The sequence below is a fragment of the Varanus komodoensis genome, unplaced genomic scaffold (genome assembly GCF_004798865.1).
Source record: "Varanus komodoensis strain SLA01 unplaced genomic scaffold, ASM479886v1 scaffold6_1, whole genome shotgun sequence".
NCBI classification, from domain to species: Eukaryota; Metazoa; Chordata; class Lepidosauria; order Squamata; family Varanidae; genus Varanus; species Varanus komodoensis.
In genome coordinates, this window is record NW_025336345.1 from 5,816,974 (window position 1) to 5,841,616 (window position 24,643).

The following is a 24,643-nucleotide window of genomic DNA, read 5'->3' on the forward strand; positions in this document are numbered from 1 at the left end:
CACCGCGAACAGAGAGGAAGCAAAGCCCCGGCAGAGAATGAACTGCATTTAATCCCCTTTGCCGGAGCTTTGGGTAAGAGAATTTAGCTAATGTGAGTGTGAAAAGGCCCTGGCGCAGGCGGCGGAGGGAGGGAACAAGGACGGAGGCGGGGCAGGGTCCCTGCGATCCTCCCCCTCGTGCCCGGCTCTTTTCGCGGCCCATTGTTGGCTCGGAGCGGGCCGGCTGGGCGCTGCGCGGGGGTGTAACCTGAGAGCTTTCGCTAAAAAGTCCCCGCGCCTGTTGCTGAAGCCGACAGAAGGCGCAGGAACCGGAGTGGCGCTCCGAGCGCGGCTGGGCATCTCGCTCCTGTTGGCTTGGGACGAGCCAGGCGCGGTGGCCGGTGCGGAGAAGCAGGCAGCGCTTCCCCGGGCGGATTATTCTTTGCGCGGGACGCGTCGCCGCTGGCGGGCTGCGCGGCCGGAGGACTGGAGCGTCACCGCCATCGCCAGCCGGCTGCCCCGCGAGGGATGGAGCCCGCGCCGCAGCACGGAGCGGCGGCGCAGCGCTAAGGCGGCCGGAGGAGCTGAGGTGGGTCCCCGCCCCCGGGGTGGGCGCCGCTGGGCACCCGGGATGGAAACGGTTCGGGAGGAGCCCCGATCGCGGATACACAGCGGCGCGGCGCCCTGGCGTTCAGCTCCTCAGGGGCTCTTGTCCACTCAGGGCCAGGAGGCTCCCCGGGCGTGGCGGGGCGAGGAGCTCCCTTCCCGCGGGGGTGATGAGGTGGACTTTAGCCGGGACACTCTGTAAATCTGTGACCAAAGTGTCCAGGCGCGCAGCTCCGGAAAAGCCCTTTGTCGCTTGGATTAAAGATTAAGCTGCCCTGTTTGGGCACAGTTCCCTCCCCTCGTACACTCGCATCACCACGTACACACTCCATTCCCCGCAAGTGTACCCCATACGCGCGCGCACACACACGCCATCGAAGCAAGAGGCACACTCGCGCCGTTCAAATAGACGCGCTCGCTGTTTGAACACGCACTCCGCGGGCACTGCGCTACATTTCCACAAGCCCAGCCCGAAATCCCATCTGAATAAACAGGGCCGAAACTAGTGCGCTTAAATCCCATGAATTTGGTGGGACTTAATCCTGTATCTGACTTTCTCTGCGCTGCACCCGGTGTATTTTTGTGCCACGGACTTGTATGTGCACATGGGCACACTCCGGACCTACAAATACTCCCTGCCTATTCGAAATTAATTACCCCAATTTCATTGTGTGCCATTCTCCTTCCATTTCTTGGTGCCCCACATTACAGCCAGGCTTTATGTTTGGAGACCTGGGCATGAACCGCTTCTTGGACATCTTCGTGGTCGCTACAGAAGTGTATGAGCAGGACGGGCTACTGAGATCTGTGGCAGAAGGGAACAGTTGTTGGAATGTTCCCGTGCTGGTTTGGAAGGATTGTTTCCAAAGGTCCTGTGGTTAACCCAAGGGGGTTCTTTGTCCAAGCAGGGCATGAGCTCCTGTAACTCACCTGGTGACCTTTGACCAAGAAGAGCTCTAGAGCATGGCATGATACCTCAAGCCAAGGTTTCACTTCCCTTAGAGTTAAACTAGTTCTTAGGATCAGAGCTGTAAAGATGACTCTGTGCAGCTCAGAAAATGTGTTCACTTCCATATCAACATCTTGTAATGTGGCCTTCTCATGTTTAATGATGGGCGTCCTTTTGGATGGTTAAACTCAAATACGTTAGATCATTGCATGTCTGAATGCATCCACTACTGGCTCTTTTCTTCCAAAGAGAATATCCAGCCACCAGCAATGGCTTCTGGACCAGATATCTTGGTTATTATATTTCTCCTTGTCCCAAAGATAAGTGATGGTACTTGAGGGTGTTGGGTGGCTGTGGATGTAGGGTACATGCTTGCAATGTGAATGGAAAACCAAAGGATAAAGGAGTGACCCATCTCTTTCCTCTTTGATGTAGGGCTTGACAGTCCAACTTGGAACTAAGGGAGAAGAAGAGACAACAGGATGACAGCCCTGTTTCACGTGCTTCTCAGGTTCCTAGCAGTGGCAACAACATGTGCGTGGCCAGCAGCTTCCACAGAAGGAACCATGGAGCCAGGTAAGAGTCACTGGAGAAAAGGGCACTGCTGATGGGAAGAAAGATTAACAGTCTTTCCCAGTGAGGTTTCCTCCAGATGTGCTATGGGAATGGTGGGAGTTGAGGATCAACATATCTGGAGAGTTCTAGGTTAGAGAAAGCTGGATTAAGGTGTTTTGGGGTGCAAGAGACAGGAACCCAGATAGAATGGTTGTGTGATGGCAACTGATATATAGAGCCCCTTTTGTTTTCAGAGTATGTGTATGATATTTCATTGAGTTTGCTGGGACAAGAGAACTCTGGGTTGCAGAGGAGTTACTCTTTCTAGCTGAGAGGCAGTGGCTTGCCAAGACTGCATAAAAAGAGTGGAAGGGTGGAAACCAGGCAAAGGTGGAAACCAGAAGCAGCTCTTCAAACCCTGTTCAGATTACTTGCCTAGGCTGATTTTATGTCATGGTAGCAACAACAGCTCAATATGTTGCAAGCTTCCTTCCTTAACGTGTGAATGCAGCATTCCCTAAACTGCTGCTCTCTGGGTAGGTTGACTGGGGAATTGCAGTCTCCAAAACATCTGGCACACCCTAGGCTGTGCTAATACAAAGACGTCTCACTATGCAAGCAGCAGATCCACCATAGATACAGTTGGCATAATCTCAGACTCAAAAGTATATTGCTTACAATGCTTGGATCTGCCAGGCTTCTTCCTTCCCACACATATGGGTGAACAAAGCATGAACAGTGCTGTGGAAATGGCTGTAGAGCAGCAAGTATGGTTTCTAAGTCAATCTTTATTTATTTGACTCATTTTCCACCTAATTGGTGTGAGGGCCCTCTAAGCAGATTACACTCAGTTAAAACGTATCCCAACAATAACAATAAAACAAGCAGTTAAAATGCAAACACAGAGACAATAAAAATATTTGCTTTGGTAGAGAGTACTTGCATTGGCAGGACATTGTGTATGCAGTACTTCAGGGATGATCAGAAGGTTGGGAACTACTGGTCAATCTCTAAATGATTTCTATTAGATCACCAAGGGGTTTTGACTCCAAACTGTTTTGCAACAAGAACAAATATATTTATTCTCCCACTTCTAAATTAGGATATTTAGATTAGAAAAAGCTTGGAGCAGCAAGGAACCAGGAACAGTTTTTTACATAACTGGCCTGTGAGCTCTTCCAGCACTGACAACATATTCCTGGACTGAGCATGCGCTCAGAGGCACCCTTGTTCCTTAATGCTGGGTTCTTCTCTTCCTATCCACATCCCCTTCTAAGCCACTACATTGTAGTGGTTGATGGACCACAGAGTACTAGTCACAAAGTATTGCCCAGCTTTGGAATAGCAAAAGTGTTCATATAGGTGGGTTTTACTCATGCTATCCAACGTATAGGAAGTCTCTGATTCAAAATCATTATTCAAATTGCACAGTAGACAATTGCACAGTGAGACAAAATTTAAATGTGTATTTTCCCCAAGCTCTCAAAGGCATCTGTGCCAGTAACATTTTCTAGAGTAACCTGTCCGGGTGACCAAGATCTTGATGGGCCTAATTTCTTTTTCTCTGTCATGAGCATCTATGCCTCATGTGTTTCCCTTTTACAATCAGGGATAAGTAACCAATTCTTCCTTCAATGTACTTGTTATCTTGCTTCATGATGACTGATCATACTGATCTTTTAACCTGTTGATGATTTAAAAAAATGGGTAGGTACTACAGATTGAAACTAACTGCACTTCAGCCAAGTAGGGATGAGTGGATTGTGTATGGTAGGCTATAATGTGTGTATGTCACTATCCCACAGGGTTGCTATTGCTTACATAAACTGCTGAGTTTAAGAGTCTGTTGAAACATCTACAGTAGCTCTGGTTGTGGAGCTGTTGCTATGCAGCCAAAGATCATGAGATCAGTTTCAACACAGGGCTCCACTTATCTGTGAAACCATGTTATAAACATATAGTTTGGCATTTGAGGAATTGCTTACATTATATGGCTGATATCATCAGTTTCATTATGGTTGGTCTCACTGAGTAACCTAATTTGCCAGGGTTGCAGATGCTTTTGAATAGTTTTGGACTTCCAGGATTTCCTGGCAGGGCGAAGGACAGATTGTCATGCCAGGTGCTTGGCACCATCACTCATGCCTGAGAAAAGACATTTCTTCATGGTTGGCCCACCCACCGAACAGTTGGGACATTTGCAGTTTGTGCCAGCCAGCTGCTAATGTGCCCTGATTGCTGTCGTAAGAGCACTCTGATCACTCTAATTTCCCGCCACCACTTTATTCAGCTATCTGTTTTAAAGGCCTGAGGAAATATTGTGCTGCTAAGCTCAGAGCAAGCTGGGAGTTCCAAGGCAAGTGGCAGATGATGTCGGGACCAAAAAGTGCTGGTGTTGCGTCCCTGAGAGCCCTGGCTCCACTACAACATTGGTTTAAAGGTTATTGCAGGTTTCAAGTTGTTTTCTGCAATCTGCTCAAGTGAGCAGCATGCATACAAGAGAGGAAGAATTTGGGGCTTTCTATTTCTAGGCTTGCATCATGCGTCCTGTGGTAGATCCTACTTGTACATAGGTGAGCTATATTTGGTAGTTCTGAGCATGTCTGCTCATGGGATGCAAATCCACTGGAGATTTATTAAAAGTGGAAGGTGTTGGACATTTGCAAAGCATTGAATGCATGTGTCAGAATCTACTATTAGCAGGCAGTGTGGCTAGACCCCTTCCTCAGTTTTCTCTTAACTGGGATTCTCTTAACCAGTAGAGCTTTGAAATATCGTATTTGCTTCTGATTGTTGTATGCTTGCTGGAGGTAGCAGCTCTGTGAATGTCTTTGTTAGGATCTGAACTCTTCAACAAAATCATCCAGAAATCACCAAGTCTGTTTTGGAGAACGGACAGTGAAAAGAGGGCAATATGGTAGTTGAATCCTTCAGTCGCATCTTTCCAGGCCGCTGTTGGTGCAGTCCTATATATGTTTAGACAGAAAAATGCCTTTAAGTGCCTGATCAATGGTTCTCATAACTATTTAAAGCTCTCCATGGATGGAGGTTTCCTTCCTTTCCTATCAGATTGAAACCATTTTCTTATAAAGCCCTCAAGTTAACCTTAGTGATTGTTGTAAGTGTTTTTGTAGCAAAGCTGTGGGGGACACATGGCCTGCAGCACAGAATCAGGTTCTTAGGGTCAAGGATGAAGTCAGGCAAGCATGATGGTCACTCCAGGTAGCAATATTTGTGAAATTACTTCAGTTTCTGATCCAAATTGTCTTAGTGAATTATGCAGAAGAGCCATCAAACTTGGGAATAGATGCTTCAATTAAAAAAACCCTAGGTGTTGCTATGCATCATGTGGCTTTTTTTGTCTTTTGCTGTCATGAAAGAGAAACAAATTGTTGATTGTTTCATTCTTATTAATACATTCTTACAGAGCATGGCATTTGTGAGATTGTATTTATTATTTATTTACTATGATATTTATATCTTTTCTTTTCCTCTTGCAAGGAACCCAAGGCAGCTTGTGCAGACCTCATACTCTCCATTTTTATTCCCACAACAACCCTGTGAGGTAGGTTAGGCTTAGAGTCAGTAGTTGGTCCATAGTCACCTAGCAAGCTTCATGGCCAAGTAGGGACTAGTATCAAGATCTCCCGAGTCCCAATCCAACACCACAACCAGTATAACACACTGGTTTCATAATGCATTATCTGCCTAAGGGGTCAAAATAACTTGGTGCAAGCTTTGCTATCCTGTACCTTGACAGGGGAGGGGTGGGGAAGGGACAGGCAGACAGACATTTGCTGCCCTGCCTTGGGCAGCAAAGTATCCTGGGCTGGCTTTGAGATTCAGGGGCAAAGGAAGAAGGATTAGTACTTCTCGCTTGCCAAGGTTGCAAGTTCCCCTGCCTCTGATGCTGGCGGATGCTGTGGGTGAGGCAGGAGAATGAGTAGGAAAGATGTTGGTTGGTTGGCATTAAAGACAGCGTGAGCACCCCAAAGCCCTGTCTCCATCCTGAAAGGAGGCTCATATTAATCAGCATGGAGGACCAGCACCGTAAGCCTTGGAGCATGGAGAGAGGAGCTGGTATTTGGCTGGGCTGGTTTGAGGGGCGAAAGGGGGAGCTGGCAAGGCTCCCACAACTCAAGCTGATGTCGGGGGAGGATGGGTCACCAAAGCAATTATAGTTCAAATCCGGGTTAGACAAACAGGGAGGTGGGAAGTTCTGGAGTCAACTGAGTGTGAAACCTCTCACTCCCACTCATGCCATGGGGAGGGGAGAGGGAAGGCTTCTGGGCCAAGGGAGGGCGAGATGCAAGGAGGGATGCAGCACAGAGAAGGGGAGAGGAGAGAAGGGGTTCTGTCACCCAGGCGGGCCGCTGGAGCCGCCCGATGCAGGCGAGGGCTGCCACCTTGTTCCTCGGTGGGGTTTTGCCCCCAGCAGCGCATGCTGCTCAGAGCTGTGGCAGGGGCTCCCTGGGCTGCTTGCTCCCCACCCCACAAGCTGCAGAGGCAGAGCTAATGACAGAGCCGTCTGTTGAAAGGGGGCTGGCCCCTATTGTAAGCCAGGGCAGGGAGAGCACGGGAAAGGGGAGCAGCCCCGCAGCACGGCCGGCCGGGACAATGGTGGGGGGGAGGGGCCGTGGTCATGGGCTTCCTGACATGTTCATTTTGGAGTCTGTCAAAACAGTCACTTTGGGCCGCAAGAGTGACCACTCAATCCAGGCCCCCACAGAGCGACTGTGGAGAGGAGGGGGCCCGGGCAGAGAAGTCATACTCCATTGTCCATGGGGATCCTTTCTCCTGTCCAGGAATGGCAAGAGAGGGGCTTTGATGACATCATTGCTCCACAGCACAAGAGGCAGAGGAAGGCACCGGGACAAAGGCCCTTGCGAGCAGGGTCCAGGGGGTCACACGGAAGAGGCCCGGCCCGGCCCGGCTGGGAGATGTGCCTGCACTTTCCCTCCGGCACTAAGTCCTCCTCTTGCTGCACCTGTTTCTATTTCAAAATCCCATCCTCTGCTAAGAATTTTTCGCAGCAGCAACAACAATGTCCCCAGTAAGCCTCTGCTCTGAGTATACATCCCCTGGACACTGGCTTTCTTCATCAAAATCTCTGTTTTGTGGGACTTGTGCGCACTGGCTTGCACATGTGGTGAACATGTTCAGTCAACCGTGCGTTGTTGACAAATGCTGGGAGCTATGGAGAAAATGTTTCTCCTATAGTGTCGGAGCTTGTCCAGCTCTCTTTGGTTGCTCTCTATACGAAAAGCCAGAGCCTGAGACTGCTGCGCTTTCCCTCCAGTAATAATCATGGAGAGAGGCAGGGAGGCCCATCCATGCCCCTCGCACTGCTCCTTCTGTGGACCTCTCTCCCCTGCCTCCTTCTCCCTGGACTTTTACTTGTTTTGGTCAATTTGGGGATCGGCGACTAATTCAAGCGCTCCCAAATAGAAATGCAAGGCATGTATGTTGCAGAAAAAAGTGGGAGTGGGGACATTTAATCCATTTAGTGGTGTGGTGTAGTGGTTAAGAGTGCTGGACTGGGATTCAGTGATTTGGGGTCTAGTCCCTCTCACCCCTGGAGTTCACTTGGGCCAGTCACAGGCTCTCAGCCCAACCTATCTCACAGGGTTGTTGTTGTGAGAATAAGACTGAGAGCAGAAAGAGAAATATGTAAGCCTCCTTGAGTTTCTTGAACAGAAAGGGTGAGATATAAATATAACAAATAAATAATGTGGAGAACATTTAAAATATAAGTAATACTTTATTCTCAAACCTAATTTCATTGGTCCACTTTGACGGTGCAATTGTATGCACGTTTAGATAGAAATAAGTCCTGCAAGTCCCATCATCCCCCAGCTAGCCCTGCTGGGAGTTGTGGGACTTATTTTTGTCTGAGCATGCATATGATTGTGCCCAAAGGCTGCAATCATACACCTTCTTACCTGGGAGTAAATCCCGCTCATCTCAGTGCAATGCGCTTTTGAGTAAACATTCATAAGATTGTGATATAAGAACAGAACATGAATTGTAGATTGCCTACTATGTCAAATAGCACGGTTGTTGTGAAATGCCTTAACTTTCTTAAAAGAGTATTTACAAACATACTAAAAGTTAGGCCTGGCATTGGAAACCCTTGCACTGCAAGAATATATTTTTGTTCATTAGGAAACAAATGACAGCAACGCTATCCTGTATTATATTGAGAGCCAGTGTGGCGTAGTGGTTAAGAGCATGGGACTGGGACTCAGACAATCTGGGTTCTAGTCCCTGCTCAGCCATGGAGCCAACTGGGTGACTTTGGGCCAGTCACAGACTCTCAGCCCAACCTACCTCACAGGGTTCTTGTTGTGGGGATAAGATGGAGGAGGAGAATGATGTAAGCTGCCTTGAGCCCTTTGTAGGAAAAAGGCAGGATATAAATCAAAAGAAAGAAAGAAAGCTAGTGTGGCGTAGCTGTTAAAGTGCTGGAAAGGGACTTGGGAATCAGGGTTCTAGTCACACTGGGCCACAAAGCTCACTGGTAGCTTGGGGACAGTCATGGCCTCCCAGCCTAACCTACCTCACAGGGCTGTTTTAAAGATTACATTGAGAGTGGGAAGACCATGCAAACTACCTTGCAAAAGGAAAAAAGTCAGGATAGAAAAGTAGTGCATTAAGACTAATAACAACAATAGTAGATGGAGTTAGAGACAGTAGCTTGACATCAGTTGTTATCACATGTGCTCATTATGAAAGCTTAGGACTATTATTAATAGGACAGCATTATCTAGCAGAAGAAATTCATTTTGAGGGCAGGTGGAACAGTAAGAGAAAAGACTCAGAATATAAACTTCCCAAAATGTAATTAAGGAAGAGCAATACGTTTGGCACTGCTGCACTCTACAAGTTCTTGAATTTTGAAGAATTTCAGGCAGCTCACAAATATTCCAAAACAGCATCTCCCAGGCATTGCCCACTATGAGAACAATGGAAAATACGCCTGCAGGCTTTAATTTTAGTTAGGGCTTGGCCCCAAGGACCTTCTTAATTGTTGAGAGTTAGCTTCGGAAAAACAGAAGTGAATATAGGCAGAACACCTCTCCTTCCCAGCTGAGTAAAACTAATCCTGTGGCAGTGCCAGGATGCAGAATTCAGTCAGATCTGCCCCTCTGGCATTTGCCATTTTATCATCAACACGTTTATCCGTGATGGCACACTTGGTGGCTGGTTGCTCTTGGCAGCATGTGCAAACAATGACAAACCACTTGTCCATTTCCAATGCATCTCAGGCCCACAATTATAGGGAGAAATCTTGCTTCTTGCCTCTGCTGCTCCTCATGCTCTTTGGTGGCCTAGGGAGAAATGGGAGCTTCTAGACTGGTGTTTTCTGGGTTCTGCCTAGGGTAAAGGGTCCCTACTTTGTAGCTGGTGTTGTTACTTATCCCATAATACTGTTTGTATTATGCATGTTAAGTGTACAGTTTTCTAACTGGCATTTTGTGTCCCCTTCCAGAGATGTTTGGCAGCCATATGCCAGAGGCAGAAGAGGAGCACCTGCTACTGGACCCTGGTAGCCTGCTGAAGCTCTACTGCAGGACCAACCACAGCCTTGCTATTACCTGGTACAAGGAAGCCAAGCAGCTTGTCCCAAGCGGACGCATCCGCATGCGGCAGAGCATGCTGGAGATTTCTGAAGTCACTTATGAAGATTCAGGACTCTACTCATGCTGGGCGTGGAGCACTGGGGAAAGCCTGCGTAACTTTACCATCTCTGTTGTGGGTAAGAGAGCAAGACTAGCCAAGGCCTTGGGTGCACCAGCCTTGCTTCAGGATGCTCCTTGTTTGAAAAGGCCAGCTGCGGCCACAAGGAATATGGGAAACTGCTTTACACTGAGCCAGGTGCATCTGGTTCGATACTGTCAGCACTGCCTGGCAGACTCTTCAGGGTTGCAGAGGGGTACTTCCCCACACCTCTTGGAGGAAACAGGGTTGAACCTAGGATTTCTTGCATGCCAAGCCTGTGCATTACCACTTGGCTACAGCCCTGTACCAGCGCAGACCTTGCTACCCACTGCCTCACAGCACTGCCCTACCTGCAGCCGTCAGGAGCAGACTGGAGCTTCCATTCCAACCCAGCCCATGCAACTGAACTGTGTCCAGACCTGGGCAACATGCAGCTTGTGGACCACATGTGGCACTTGCCACCGGCCCGTTTTTCAAGCACCGTTGACCCTCAAGGCTTTCCCACAGTGCTGCAGCCATGCCACCAAATTTTAGCAGCAGACTGTTCGCAAATAGATGCATTTCCCCTTTTAAACAAGGCGTGTGGTGAGCATGTGCCTCATTTTAAAGACAAATAGCACTCTTATGGGTCTTCCAGGAGTGTGATGCCTTTGAAATAAGATGTACACCTTCAGTTACAGCAGCATTATGGCTTTTTGTGGCCCCGGTGCTGCACTGTCGAGGCTTGATGGTGGTTCAGGTGCACAGCAACAGCCGTTTCAGCATCAGGTGGGATATGCAACCTCTGGTCAAGTCCAGAGGGTGAACATTGGCTCCCAGACCCTGCAAGGTTGCCTGCCCTGCCTTTCGCAGTGGAACTAGGTTTGCAGTAGCCAGCACTCTCCCCCTTCTCTCACCACTTGCTTCTGCACACGCCCCTGATAGCATTTTGTCTGCTGCTCCACACTTTGAAGGAAAAGCAGCCAGAACCTCTCTTGAAAGCTGGTACTTCCTTGGGGCTCTGTGGTTATTTTATTGTGTGTGCAGGCAGCGCGGGGGCGGGGGGAGAGGATTACATAGCATCACATTGCGTCTGTTCTGGTTTCAGATTCATTGGCCTCAGGTGACGACGACGAAGACAGCGATGGAGACAGTGCCCATGTCGATTCCAATGAAGAGCCCATACAAACCCGGCGAGGTCAGTATCACCCTGAGCTGGCCGTGCTGTGCTCCATCCTGTGTGTTGCAGCATGCTGGAACGAATGTGAGGCAAGGAAGGGATGCTTGGGTCCTGCTACATGGGATGCTGAGACATCTTTCTTGTCTACCTCCCAGCCCAGCTGAGGACTCCAAGGTGGTGTGACAGACAGCACTTAGCTTCAGGTTAACAGGGGAACAAACTGCCAGGCTTGGGGGATCTCCTGTAATGGACTCCTCTCTCCCCAGGGCTCTGAGGTTCCATGGCAGAATTATTCCCAAAGCCTTACCACTCCAGGACATAACGCAGCCTTCCCATGCTGGTGCCCCACCAGATGCATTGGATTACAACTCCCACCTTCCCCAGTCATCATGGCACATTCCTCCGGGTTTGTGTGGCAGTCACTGTTCTTTTGAATGGCGCTTCTCTTCTCTGAGAGCAACCCAAGGTTCTCCTCCCATCTCTCCCTTGCCAGCTAGGGCACAAGACCTGCCCTTATTTCTAGGGATGAACAGTCTCTGTGCCTTAATTTAAAATTGCTACTGAGCACACATATGTCTTCCTCAGCACCCTACTGGACACATCCTCATCGAATGGACAAGAAACTGTATGCAGTCCCGGCAGGAAACACAGTCAAGTTCCGCTGCCCAGCCTCAGGGAGCCCCAATCCAACCATCCGCTGGCTGAAGAATGGGCGGGACTTCCGAGGGGAGCACCGTATTGGAGGGATCAGGGTAAGAAGCTGGCCCCTTCAAGCCTGGTCTTTCCCTTGCCTTGCCCTCTTTCTCCTTTCACCAGCCTGGTGGGCCTGGGACCATACCTGCCTTGAAGACTAGATTTGGTCAAGGCTGGGTATGGATGGGAACAAGCCATAGCAAATGCTTGCAGAGAAGGCAGAATTAAGTATCACCTTCACAGCCACAATGCTCGAGTAGGAGGGGTGCAGATGTTCATTCTATGGCCAGAAGGCTCCAGGGCTCCCTGTATACCTGTTGGCTCTTGATCCATTTCTGTTCTGCTTGCCTAAGATCCATTGTTCCCCAACATCAGGATAATATGATATATTTGTAAACCACTTTGTGATGGATTATCTAGAGGCGTAATATAGTGATCACATACATACATATATACATACATACAGAAAGAAAGGTATGCATTCTATAAACAGTGGAAGAATAAGCAACCTTTTAAAATAAGGAACACCCTGATAGTAACATTGGTTGTTTCTTCTCCTTAGAGATGGGAAATTTTTTCAGTTCCCATGTTAATGCAAACTTACCTAATGGTTCAGTTCTGAACCAGAACTCTGTTACCCTTCACAATGTGCACTTCTCTGAATTTTGCAATAAATTTCTGCAATGAAAAATAAAACAGATACAAACTGTATATATTAAGAAAATTATGAATAATGACAATATTAGATGACTATAATATCACAGTATATTATGACAATTGCTTGCAAGAATGTGTATGTTAACAAAATGCATAATTAGACAAATGTATACAAAAATGTTTATGTGTTTTCAGATGAACTTTTTTCAGTCCTCAAAGTTTGGAATAAACCAAATTTAAGACTGGAATAAACCAACTTTCTCAAAATTTGAGGTCACCTGAATTTAAGAATGGAGAAATAAAGAAGTGAGAGAAACCTAAAATAAGCAATTTATCTGTTCCAACTTTTTCTCTTTCTTTAGCTGAGGCATCAGCATTGGAGCTTGGTCATGGAGAGTGTAGTCCCCTCAGACAGAGGCAACTACACTTGCCTGGTGGAGAACAAGTTTGGCAGCATTCGCTACAGCTACTTCCTGGACGTGCTGGGTAAGATAGCTTTTCCACCCAGCAGTCCTTGGACTGGAGTCCCAGGACCCTAGAATACGAGCTGAAAAGGCAAATAGAGTGGCTTATCCCTAGCCCACTTGGGATGCTCCTGGTTCCTTTGCTGATGAGTGAGTGCTTCTGAGTTTTTGTGGGATGTGCCAGACCCCAATCCCGGGCAGCCTGCCAGGTTCCTGTGGGAAGGAACAGGCCCCGCCATCTCTGACCTCAGGCTCTCTGAAGAGAAGAAAAATGTCCTGAGCCCTCTACCAACTTCAAAGGAAGCTAAAGATCTCCTGGGCCATAAAGACAGATGAAATTAATTAACCATGTCTGAATCTGTAGGCCTAGATTTAAGCCTTTGCTCCCTTATCACTCATCCCCTCATTATCTGTCTTCTCTGGGCTTACTTGTAATCGCCGGAAAGAGGCTCTGGAGCCAGTGTTGGTTGGGGGTTCAGGCTGTGATATTAAGTCATATCAGAAATGCAGCCAGGTCTACTGGGTTAAAACAAGTTGCGGGGAGGGGATTAAGAGCCACCAGGACTTCAGGCAAGATTGCACATCCCACTTTACTGGGAAAGTGCTGCTTTTGGAGGGACAGGGAAGCTGCGTCTCTGCTGACAGAGTCTCTGCACTCCTGGCCTACCATGATACCATTATCAGCTCCATGTCTGGTGATTTCTGTGTTGCGGAGCGTGACTGTATCTACGTCGGGGGACCTTGCACTTTTCAGCTGTGGCGGACAACTTTCCCTGCTCTCTTTCTGGCAGAGAGATCCCCCCACAGGCCGATCTTGCAAGCTGGGCTGCCTGCTAATACCACAGCCGTTGTGGGCAGCAACGTGGAGTTCTTTTGTAAGGTCTACAGTGATGCCCAGCCCCACATTCAGTGGCTCAAACACATTGAGGTGAACGGCAGCAGCTACGGCCCTGATGGCGTTCCTTATGTGCAAGTGCTTAAGGTAATGAGGCTGGCTTTTTGGGAGGTAGAGATGGGAAGCAGGAGAGCCTATTGTTCAGGGACGGCTCTCACAGCATGTAGTTGGTATTGCTCTGAGCAAGTTTTTTTTTTTTTTTTGTCCAGAAATGGTCCTAATCAACTAGTGGATTTCCTGAAGGGCAAACTTGGAGAAAAAAGTGAGGGATGTTGGGCAAGTGCCTCACTCCCTGCCCTTGACAGAAAGTTCAGGAGTCACTAAATCCACTTCATCAGTAATTCTTTCACTTCCGTGCTGGCAGTGGAGTACAAGGAAGTGGCAAGGGGGGGATGCTACCTGTTGTTGATCCCCAGTCTGGAGAGTGAAGCACACACACATCTACACAACTGCCACCAGGATTAAGAGTTGCATGTTTTGCCCTGTGAGACTCTTCCGTCATTTTCAAACAACAACTTTCTCCTAAAATGTCACTGTACAAGTGGCTGATCCCAGAGAAAGAGAGGACCAAAGACTGCCTGAGCTGATTCTTTCAGTGATGTCTATGGAGCAGAGTCTTTGCATGGCACTTTGTGTGCCAGAGAACACCACCATCAGCCTAGCGTTGTCCTAGCTGTGTTACTTACCTGAACAACAAGCACAGTTGAGGCTTCTTACTTAGATTTCTGTAGAAGGGCCCTTTAGAAGCAAGTAAATTTAGCAACAGCAATGGCACACTTGGTTTGAGTATCCTCACCAGAAATGTGATCATGTGGACCTTAGCTCAGGCTCTTACAGGATGATGATTTATTGGTAGCAAGGAAGATATTCCATGTCAAGGGGGGATTGGAATAATCCTTTTGTGTCATCCGGAGGTAACGCTTTTCTCTCTATCTCTCCCCACCACCACTGTCCCCAATCCAACAATTTATCTCGGCAGACAGCAGATATTAACAGTTCAGAGGTGGAAGTTTTGTACCTGCACAATGTCTCCATGGAAGATGCTGGTGAATACACGTGCCTGGCGGGGAATTCCATTGGCCTGTCCTACCAGTCAGCCTGGCTTACTGTGCTTCCAGGTGAGGAAGAAAAGGAAAGGACAGATAGCAGACTTGCAGCATCCATTTTATTTTCTACTAGAACCCCAAGATCCTTTAACTAAGCATGGTACAAAAAATCATTCACCTAGAATTAAAGAATTCTGAACCCTGGAATTTATTCTGACTACCAGACCTGAGCAGAATTCACAGTCCTTCCACAGACAAAAATAAATTCCTGGTTACGGCTTTCTTCACTGGCAAAGTGGGGAGCAAAGATTAATGCGGCAAAGAGTAATACTACAGCATAGTCCAACCTGCCCCAGCTGGGTGCCCTTCAGATGTGTTGGACTGCAACTTCCCTATGGCTGGGGGGTTATAAATGTTGAGGTTGACGAATTTGAAAGGCAACACATTGGGAAAGGCTGGACTTTGCTATAGTAGGTTAGTAGCAGACTATAGTCTAGCCTGTAACTTAACATTTCTTCTCCCAGTGAAGAAGACAAACAATTGTACTGTGTGGTATGTCTGCCTGCTCCATTTATTTATATGTATACATTAAACTTCCCAGGAACTTTGGTTATCTGGGTAGTATGCAAATAAATTAAAATAAAATGCAAGATAGAATAAATAACACAGGCCAAAACCAGACTAAAATCAACAGCAGAGAATGGATAGCAGGACAAAGATCTACAACAAATGTTCTACAATGCCTGGGAATTAATTAGATTGATCTGTAGAAAACTGGAAAACTATGGTCAAGAAATTGAAAGATGCATGGATCCACTTGCAATAAACTGGGTTACCATTCAACATCACAAAATTACACAAGTAATTTTACACAAAAAGAATCTACTGTTGTCAAAATACAAAAAAGTCATATGGTGACAAAACAAAAACACTGTGTACATCTCCACAGTGTACAAATCCCAAGAACCAAATAAGAAGGACTGGACTTTGAATCTGCTTTGCCCTAAGTACAATGCAGCCATGTGAAGTGCTTTTAACTCCCTTGACTGGAATAGGAACAATGTTAAGTGTGTGCTTACACACACTTCTACCTGAACTTAGGTGTTCAGAACTTTCTGTCTATCAAAGGCTCAAGGGTCAGGACTAGGCAACCTGGAGCCCTCAGGATGTTTTGGGCTACACCTCCCATAATCCTTGAGCATTGGCCATGCAGTACCTTATGGGATGTGTGGTATATTGCATTTAGAGTGCACCAATATGATTATGGGGATGCAGTAGCGCAGTGCATTAAACTGCTAAGTCTCTGGGCTGCCTATCGAAAGGTCAACAGTTTGAAGCTGCACAACAGGGTGATCCTTCCCTGCCTTGTCCCTAGCTCTTGCCATCCCAGCAATTCAAAAGCATGTAATGTGAGTAGATAAATAGGTACTGCTTTGGTGGGGAGGAAATAGCACCCTGTGATGTCATACAGGCCACATGACCACAGGAATGTCTTCGGACAGCGCTGGCTCATGACCATTGAAACAGAGACGAGTGCCACCCCCTATAGCTGTTTCAGCTAGTAGAGTAAAATTCACAAGGACCCCTTTCCTTTAGTATGATTATGTCTGCTCTAGGCATTCTGTTTCATTTTATTGAAGGGAAATCACCACAAAGTGCCCATGGAATGATTTCTTATTCCCTGGAAGCTCTTCAGAATGGACCAGAGTATAACTGGTCAAGCTGACCCTCTCAACAAAAGTTAAAGGAAATATGGGATATTACATCACCTTATAATTCAATGGTGGGTTTAATAAATGATGTGATGAACAGTGCATCAGAAAAATACGACATTAAGTTTCTGGACTGGTTAATTTCTTTCAGGTTTTCAGTGGAGGCATAAGCACTTCTAAATGTGAAAGGATATCTAAAACTAAAAATAGCAAAAATTAAGACATAAATAATTAGCAAATTATTATAGAAGGCTGGCTATGCATGACAGATGTTCTGAGATAATACATGAGCAGCAAAATGACTAGCAATACTTTTGCTTAACTTACATAGCAAAACAAATTTATGATTTTTTTCATTTCATTCTTGTTAAAAAAAACCTTTGTGAATACTTAAGTTTTCTTACATAATGTTTTCTTAGTTCCAAAATAACAATATTCTGTAATGTTTTAAGAAAGGGATATCGGCATGATCCAGGCAAATTTCTGAAGCCCCATTTGTTTTAAGTGAAACAGTTCTACACATGTACTGAATTTTCTTAATGAAACCAGTGGTATGTCAGAAGGTTTCAGATGAACTGCGTGTGAGTGTGTGTGAGAGAGAGAGAGGAAGGGAGCGAGCGAGTGCTGAATGATTCTGAGAGAAGCTGCAGTCGGATCCCAAGCTGCCTTAGCAAGAGACTGAGCAGCCTGGCCATGTTGTCTGTACCCTAATATTTCCACTCCACTTGCAGTAGCAACAATCCCTGCTGTATCTGGTAGTCAAAGATGGCTTAAACACTGGCGCAGGCTAACTGGGGTTTCATTTGCTATTTGTAGATGAAGAACAAGTGCAAGAGGTGGTTGCCCCTGAAATCAAGTACACGGAGATAATTATCTACACTTCAGGATGTTTGGCTTTTGCAATGGCTACCGTCATTGGAGTTCTGTGCCGGATGCAAATCCAGCCAAACAAGCAGCCCCTGGAGCCCATGGCTGTCCACAAGCTTTCCAAATTCCCACTCATCCGGCAGGTATATACCAGGACCCCTGGCCTCCCTTACACTGGGTCAGAACAATCAGGATTGTAGGCATGTCATGAGCAGAGCCAGCTGGAGCTGGGGGTCAGACTAGATGGCGCGGGAGACCCCTTCTAACTCCCTTTGTTTCTATGTTCTGTGTTTCTAGGATTGTGCCACTGCAGTAGTTGTCAAGAGCCCACAATCTCTAATAAAATGCTTTCTGCAGACTCTGAACAGGAGTCAGTGGTGGGCAGTTGGGTAGCCAAACAGAATCATGCTGAATGATTCAGGATGGTAAAATTTCAGGCAGACAGTGAAGCAGTCCAGAGAGGTCTCCAAATTCATGGGAAATGGGTCCATCCACAGCGATTTCATCTGGCCCTTTATCTGGTAGGCCAGTGCTGGAGAAGCAGAATGCTGTGTTAAATGGACTTGGGTGCAGTCTGGCACAAGCGGTTCTCATGATCCTTGGGATGTGTGCTCTGCTCAGCCACCAGAGCTCTTTTGGTGGTTAATCTGCATCTAGCCTCTTTTTCTCTTCTAGAGCTGAGCACTGGAAGGGTCAGTCTAATCAATCTTTGCCCTGTCTCCATAGTTCTCCCTGGAGTCAAGCTCCTCGGGGAAGTCCACCACATCACTGATGCGAGTCACCCGCCTCTCATCAAGCTGCACACCCATGCTGGCCGGGGTCATGGAAGTGGAGCTGCCACTGGACTCCAAGTGGGAATTTCCACGGGACAGGTAAGCTTGTCTGCATGTGCCACTGAGGCTGCTGGCTGATGCTGCCTGAGCTTGTTTCTTGAATGTGATGTCAGTGACCAAATTACCTCCTTACCAGTTTCATGTCAAAATGTGCCCTTGCTATAACACAAAGGGCTGTTTCCCACATGTGGGGCCACCTCTGCCAGTTCTTCAAACAGATGTGTGAAGAACGTCCAGCAGACTCAAGTAGCAAGTGCACTGGAAGTTCTGGTGTACCTGGTTGTCCAGGGCCCTGATGACCTTCATGAATATGGCAGTTCTAAAAATAGTGCTAGGATTGCAGCAACTTCATATAACGGGGTATGTATACCTGTTCTTCGGTTCACATGCTGCTTCCTCCACAGAAGTGAGGCCATGCCCAAGGCCCCAAAATATTTTCTGTTAAGACATCTAGTTTCATTGCCCCATCTGTGAACTCGCTTGAGTTTCCGTCACCCCTTCCTCAATAAGCAATTGTATAGCAGTCAGAATACTAAGTATTTTAGAGCAGAGTTGGTTCTAGAGCAAACAGAGTCTGAGAGCATTTGTTGACCTTCTCTTTAAAAAATGCTGAACAGACCTGGATTGCTGCCCTAGACAGTTCCTTTAGCTCTATGCCCTGTCAGCCCAAAGATTCTTCTGATATCAGAATGCCTGCAGTTAGGCTATGGGCACCCATAAAAGAGACAATCTTGGGAAGCAGTTTCTGCATCCTAGATCAATACCCAGACAATCCCCAATGATAGTCCCAGTCAAGGGTGCTGCTACAACTTGGATGGGTCATGAGTGTGTCTAAGAGACAGCAATCGACCTTGGTTCAGATTCCCACATCAGTGGTTGCAGTCCTGCACATCACAGCTGGCACTGCGTAGCTCTCTGACATATCCTCTGCTCACAACAGCCACCTAGCCTTTGATCCCATCTAGCCAAATGCGACACACACCTCCATGATGACATGGGACTACTTTTCTCCTTTCCCCAGGCTGGTACTGGGCAAGCCACTTGGTGAGGGCTGTTTTGGACAGGTGGTGAGAGCAGAAGCCTACGGGATTGATCAGGAACGGCCTGAGCGCCCCATAACTGTTGCTGTCAAGATGCTGAAAGGTAAATGCAGCTTATGTGGCTACAAAAACCTGATTCTCTCCAGCCTTTCCTGGTCCTAAGCCAGACTGTGGGCCTCCCCACTCTCAGCTTGGGTGTATAATAATCTTCTTCCTTTGCCTCGCCAGATAATGCCACTGACAAGGACTTGGCTGACCTCATCTCAGAAATGGAAATGATGAAACTGATGGACCAGCACAAGAATATCATCAACCTGTTGGGTGTCTGTACACAAGATGGTAAGTGATTGCATTGCTGAGCTAGAAGGCAGAGGACATGGTATACAGTGTGGCAAGAGGTAGAGATGCTGGGGAGCATGGGATCAGGAGGGGTTGGGCCCGTTGTGGGAGAAATCAGGGAGCTGCAACTGCGCCTGAAGAGTTCCCAGCACATGTATGCTTTCCAGCTCCCATGTTCCACCTCCATGGTCAGAAATGTCATTTTGCTGAGATTAGCTTTTCACACTTCATTGTGGTATGATATACGCTCTGAGGGAGCTGCAACTGCAGACTGGAAAATGGAGCTCTGACACCCAGTGGAGTCAGAGGCTAGCATTATATGAGGCTTGGCTGTGGGGCGGTATATAAATGATGATGATGATGATCATGAAGATTCTGGATATTCTATGAGGACAAAAGCTCACTTGTAGCATCTGCTTGTAGGGCCTTTGTATGTGGTTGTGGAGTTTGCTGCCAAGGGGAACTTGCGGGAATATCTGCGTGCTCGTCGCCCTCCCACGCCTGATTACACCTTTGATATTACCAAGATGCCTGAGGAGCAGCTCTCCTTCAAAGACCTGGTCTCGTGTGTCTACCAGGTGGCACGTGGCATGGAATACTTGGAGTCCAAACGGGTAAGGGCAGTCCGGCCAAACAATTGTCTTCCTCACCTGCTCGGGTGACCTAGTTGAATCTTCCCTTCACTCAATCAGAGATCATTGATGTCTTGGAGCCTTGTGTCTTCTACATTGTTTAAAAGTACTACTGAACCCACCAATTCAAGTCCTAGGTCAGGTGGTGGCATATGAAAGCATCTGGGCTGTCAGGCAGTCTCTTGCTTGGTTCAAGAGAACCAAAGAAAAATGAAGGGCTGCATCTGCCAAGCCTGGAGGGGTCATAGTGGACTGCAGATCAGTGGTAGACCACATGCTTTGCATGCAGAAGGTCCTAGGTTCAATCCACAGCATCTCTAAGTAGGGCTGCAAAAAACCCTGCCTGAAACCCTGGGGAGCCATGGGTGCCAGTGCCAGCAGTTCTGTCTGACCCAGCATAAAGCATTATCATATGTTCCTACTGTGAGATAAAGCAGAGAGAAGAGATTGAAGGACATAGGAGAGAAGCAGGGAAGTTTCTACTCATGCTCATGTGGTAGGCCCAGTGTGTCGCCCCTGTGCATCACCAAAAGTGAGCAGGCGTCCAGGCTGCTGTAGAATCCCTAAAGCCTAAATGCCTGTCTTTCTGTCTGTCTCTGTATCTCCCTCTCTGCAGTGCATTCACCGAGACTTGGCTGCCCGCAATGTCCTTGTCACAGAAGAGAATGTCATGAAGATTGCTGATTTTGGCTTGGCCCGTGGGGTTCACGACATAGACTATTACAAGAAAACCAGCAATGTGAGTGGTAGGCATTAGATGCCTTGGGGAGGTGAGGACCCATGGCACTGTAGGTGAAAGAATGGGGAGAGAGACTAGTAATGGGGAATTATGGAAGAGCACGGGGAAGCGTTTATGGCTGTGTGCATGCGTGTACACACTTGGGCACAGACATGTGCATAGTGGCATGTGTATCAGTGAGGAGAGAGAGTTTTCTCCACTTTCGAAGTATCCAAAGCAGCATAGTAAACAAGCAAGGCTGGGAAAGTCTGTGTAAATGGATATATGGATTCTGTTCTATGGGTGGTAGAAGGTTCAGCTTGGAAGAGGGTTTGTCACCATGGGAGCATAGCAATAAATGAAAGGCTTTTAATGTCTCTCTTCCTGCAGGGCCGTCTGCCAGTAAAATGGATGGCACCAGAGGCCCTCTTTGACAGGGTCTACACGCACCAGAGTGATGTGTAAGTGTGACTTTGCAGGGTTTAGTTACACAGTCAAGTCAACCTGGACAGTTGTGCTTTGTAGGACAGCCAAGTATTACAAGGGAATGTAATGGGGTCTGACCTAACACAAAGAAAAACACATAGGAGGTCATCTTATACCAAATTGGACCATTGGTCCCTTTAGCACCATGTCTTCTGCACTGACAAGCAGTAGATTGCGGACAGGGATTTTACCCCAGCTGTATCCAAGATGCCGGGGATCGAACCTGAAACCTTTTGCATGCACCTTCCCTGGGGATATGGAAAATAATTGAGCCACTTTGTCAGTTTCCTAGCAATTGCACTGAATGAGCCATAATTGGCATGAAAAACCAGAGCACAATGGTGCCAGCAACCAGCTTGTGGCAAAGATCACATGAAATACAGAGCCATTTTCTGCCTGAATAGTTCCCAGCATATGCATGCTCAGTGCTTTCCAGCTCCCATGTTCCACCTCCATGGTCAGAAATGTCATTTTGCTGAGATTAGCTTTTCACATTTCATTGTGGTATGATATACGCTCTGAGGCTAGATTGTGGTATTATTCCCTAGCTTCGGCGAATGGGGCGGCATAGTAGTTTACTAAATAAATAAATAAAATAAATAGTGGGAATATTCATTCTGCAGGTCCTTATGGCTTTCTTACTCTCTGTATTCCCACCCCCACTTGTGCTTCAAGGTGGTCTTTTGGAATTCTGATGTGGGAGATCTTCACGCTGGGTGGTTCCCCATATCCAGGCATCCCGGTGGAAGAACTCTTCAAACTCCTGAGAGAAGGTCACCGCATGGACAAGCCCTCCAATTGCACCCATGAACTGTAAGTGCCATGGTGCCTCCTAAGCATCAGTTAAAGCAGGGGTCCTCAAACTTTTTGAATAGGGGGCCGGTTGAAAGGCTGTGGTGACTGTTGCCGGTGAGGTGGGGGTGCCGTCGGGCGTGTACGAGGCAGCATCAGGCGTGCGCAGCAGTGGCTTGCTCGCTCGGAGATCTCCCAGCGAGTTCAAAACCATCTCCAAGTGAGCAAGCCGCCACCTCCCTGCCTGCACTGCGAGACAGCGGCAAGCGCACACGTACGGGAGGCAGGTGGCAGCTTGCTCACTCAGAGACCATCTCCAAGCGAGCAAGCCACCACCTCCCCTCCCGTGCAGCAAGATGGATGGCCATGGCGGGCCAGATCTGTCCCACGGGCCATAGTTTGAGGACCCATGTGTTAAAGAATCACACTTAAATCCACAAACAGAAATGGTTGCTAGGTGTCTGAGGTGTCCTCTCCTTTTCCCAAATAGGTACATGATGATGAGGGAATGCTGGCATGCTGTTCCTTCCCAACGGCCCACCTTCAAGCAGCTGGTGGAAGGACTTGATAAGGTTTTAGTGGCTGTCTCTGAAGAGGTAGGTTTAAACCTCCAGGAAATGGCAGAGTTAGTTTTTTAAACAGCTGCATTGATCTGCAACAGAACTAGTGGCTTTGGGAGAAGCCAGGCCCTCATCTGTTGTGAATAATTATGGTTGTTCTTTCTCTCTCTTTTCAGTATCTAGACCTGTCAATGCCATTTGAACAGTATTCTCCATCCTGTGAAGACACTACCAGCACCTGCTCCTCTGATGACTCAGTCTTCACCCATGATCCTCTGCCCATCACCCCTTGCCTCTTCCCCTATCACAATGTGAGGACATGAGGACAGGGGCAGGCTGTGGAGGTCAGGGAAGGTTTTGTTGTTTTCTTCTTCTGTTCCTAGAGGATTACGCAGCTTGGGAACAGAAGTTCTTACATTGTCCCTGGTGAAAGAAAGAGCTGGGAGCCATCTGTCAGCAAAGGCCCAAGGTCTGCATCTCAAGCTTCTGGAGCCTGCTGGACATAGGCAACCCAAGGTTCCCTGGTGAGGACAGGACGCCTTCCTTTTAGACCTCTGCAGGTGCTCCTGCCACTTGAGCTGGTGCTTCTATGCCTTCTGTAATCTCAGGTTCCCTCAAAGCTGTTGCTCTAGCTGAGCCTTGGATACTACCAGCTGCCTGAGGAGAAGTAGGACCAGATGAGCAGGCCGCAACCTCATCCTTGGGAGAGGAGCATTCTCTACATACCTGGGCTCCTACCCAAGCCATGGGACAGTCTCCCCAGCCAGAGGGCATCCTGCTTATTTGTTTGACACTATTCCCAGTTTATTATTTTTTCAATGAAATCTCATTATTTGGCAGGAGCCAGCCAGCTTTCTCAGGCCACCCATCTTCATCTGGACACACACCACCAAGGACAGACATCCAATGTAGGGCATGGACCTTCCCTTCTGGTTCCTGCTGTCCCTTGTACATAACCCTAGAGATAAATATTTATGTACATATCATTTCTAATGCACATGAATTATCCACACCCATAAATTATTTTTTGGAATAGAGCCTCTGCCTGGAGGGGTTTTTGTTGTTGTTGTTGCTGTTGTTTTTGTCTTTTTGATTTGTTTTGCTCCTGGGAAGGTCTGGTCTTCTCCCAGGGAAGCTTTGGTCTGATAAGGACTCATCTTCTGGGGAAGTGGATCTCAAAGCACGGCCATCCCTCCAAAGGCTTCTTTGTCTCTCCAGTTTGTAGGGCGAGGAAGGCAAAGTTAGACTACCTTGGCTACAGCTGGCATCGTTGTGCCAGTAATCTGAAAGGTCAGGGGATACAGCTGCAGCATGCTTGTGAGTGTAGCCAGAGCTTTAGACAGAGTATGTGTGTGCATGTGCAGACTCATTCATGCCTGCATTGACAGATAGCCAGGATGTCACCCTCCTTCCTGTACTGTTCTGTGGCTAGACTTGTCTGTCAGTTCTTAACTTCCTACTAAGGCTAAATCTTTTGTTGGGCCACTGACAAGAGAATTCTAAGCCTTGCAAGTTCCCAAAGTTCTCGTTTGCTGGGGAAAGCAAGGAGGCTTCCTTTGAAGTGTATCCCCTTAGGTGTAAGGGGTGGCCAAAGCAACCTTTGACCCAAGGAAGAGTCCTAGCAGTCCGTATTGCTGGTAACTGGCTCTGCCTAGTAGTAAGCACTGGCACAGTTTATGGGTGGCAGTGGAGGGGATACGACATGAGATATATACTGCCCCATGGGGCTTCAGCTGTTTCTCTGCGTATCCGAAATGGGGGGTGGATTGGAGCCCAGAAGGAAGTGTGTGCATACAAATGCACCTGTGCTATCTGCTTGCACCCATAATGTGTGCACCTGTGTGCTTCTCCCATAGCACAGGGAAAGCAGGGGGCAGTGGTAAAGCTCATGCACAAAGCACTCACCCATCTGTTCTGCATTAGCTGCTGTTCCATTTAA

The 24,643-nt window shown here is 47.6% G+C and overlaps 1 protein-coding gene across 3 annotated transcripts; it reads left to right on the forward strand.

The window, feature by feature from the left end:
- The first annotated feature begins 261 nt into the window (after positions 1-261).
- On the forward strand, positions 262-23,741 carry FGFR4 (fibroblast growth factor receptor 4). 3 transcript variants are annotated; one of them, XM_044450981.1, is made up of 18 exons: positions 262-568; positions 1,970-2,110; positions 9,582-9,848; positions 10,899-10,988; positions 11,556-11,722; positions 12,683-12,806; positions 13,576-13,766; positions 14,659-14,797; positions 17,254-17,447; positions 18,031-18,176; positions 19,159-19,280; positions 19,406-19,516; positions 19,940-20,130; positions 20,765-20,887; positions 21,257-21,327; positions 22,028-22,165; positions 22,635-22,740; positions 22,881-23,741. In XM_044450981.1, exons 2-18 carry the CDS (start codon positions 2,017-2,019, stop codon positions 23,025-23,027), a joined length of 2,421 nt encoding a protein of 806 aa, XP_044306916.1. In that variant the 5' UTR covers positions 262-568; positions 1,970-2,016; the 3' UTR covers positions 23,028-23,741. The 3 variants fall into 3 exon arrangements, with proteins under 3 accessions (XP_044306916.1, XP_044306918.1, XP_044306917.1); XM_044450983.1 differs by lacking the exon at positions 262-568 and adding an exon at positions 5,591-5,654 and having other exon boundaries at positions 2,055-2,110; XM_044450982.1 differs by lacking the exons at positions 262-568; positions 1,970-2,110 and adding an exon at positions 4,450-4,662.
- Positions 23,742-24,643: the final 902 nt, after the last annotated feature.

Coding starts and splice junctions, on each gene's coding strand:
- FGFR4 (XM_044450981.1), top strand. CDS start 2,017: ATGACAGCCCTGTTTCACGTGCTTCTCAGGTTCCTAGCAGTGGCAACA. Junction 9,849..10,898: donor CTTTACCATCTCTGTTGTGG/GTAAGAGAGCAA, acceptor TTCTGGTTTCAG/ATTCATTGGCCTCAGGTGAC. Junction 22,166..22,634: donor TCCAATTGCACCCATGAACT/GTAAGTGCCATG, acceptor TTTCCCAAATAG/GTACATGATGATGAGGGAAT.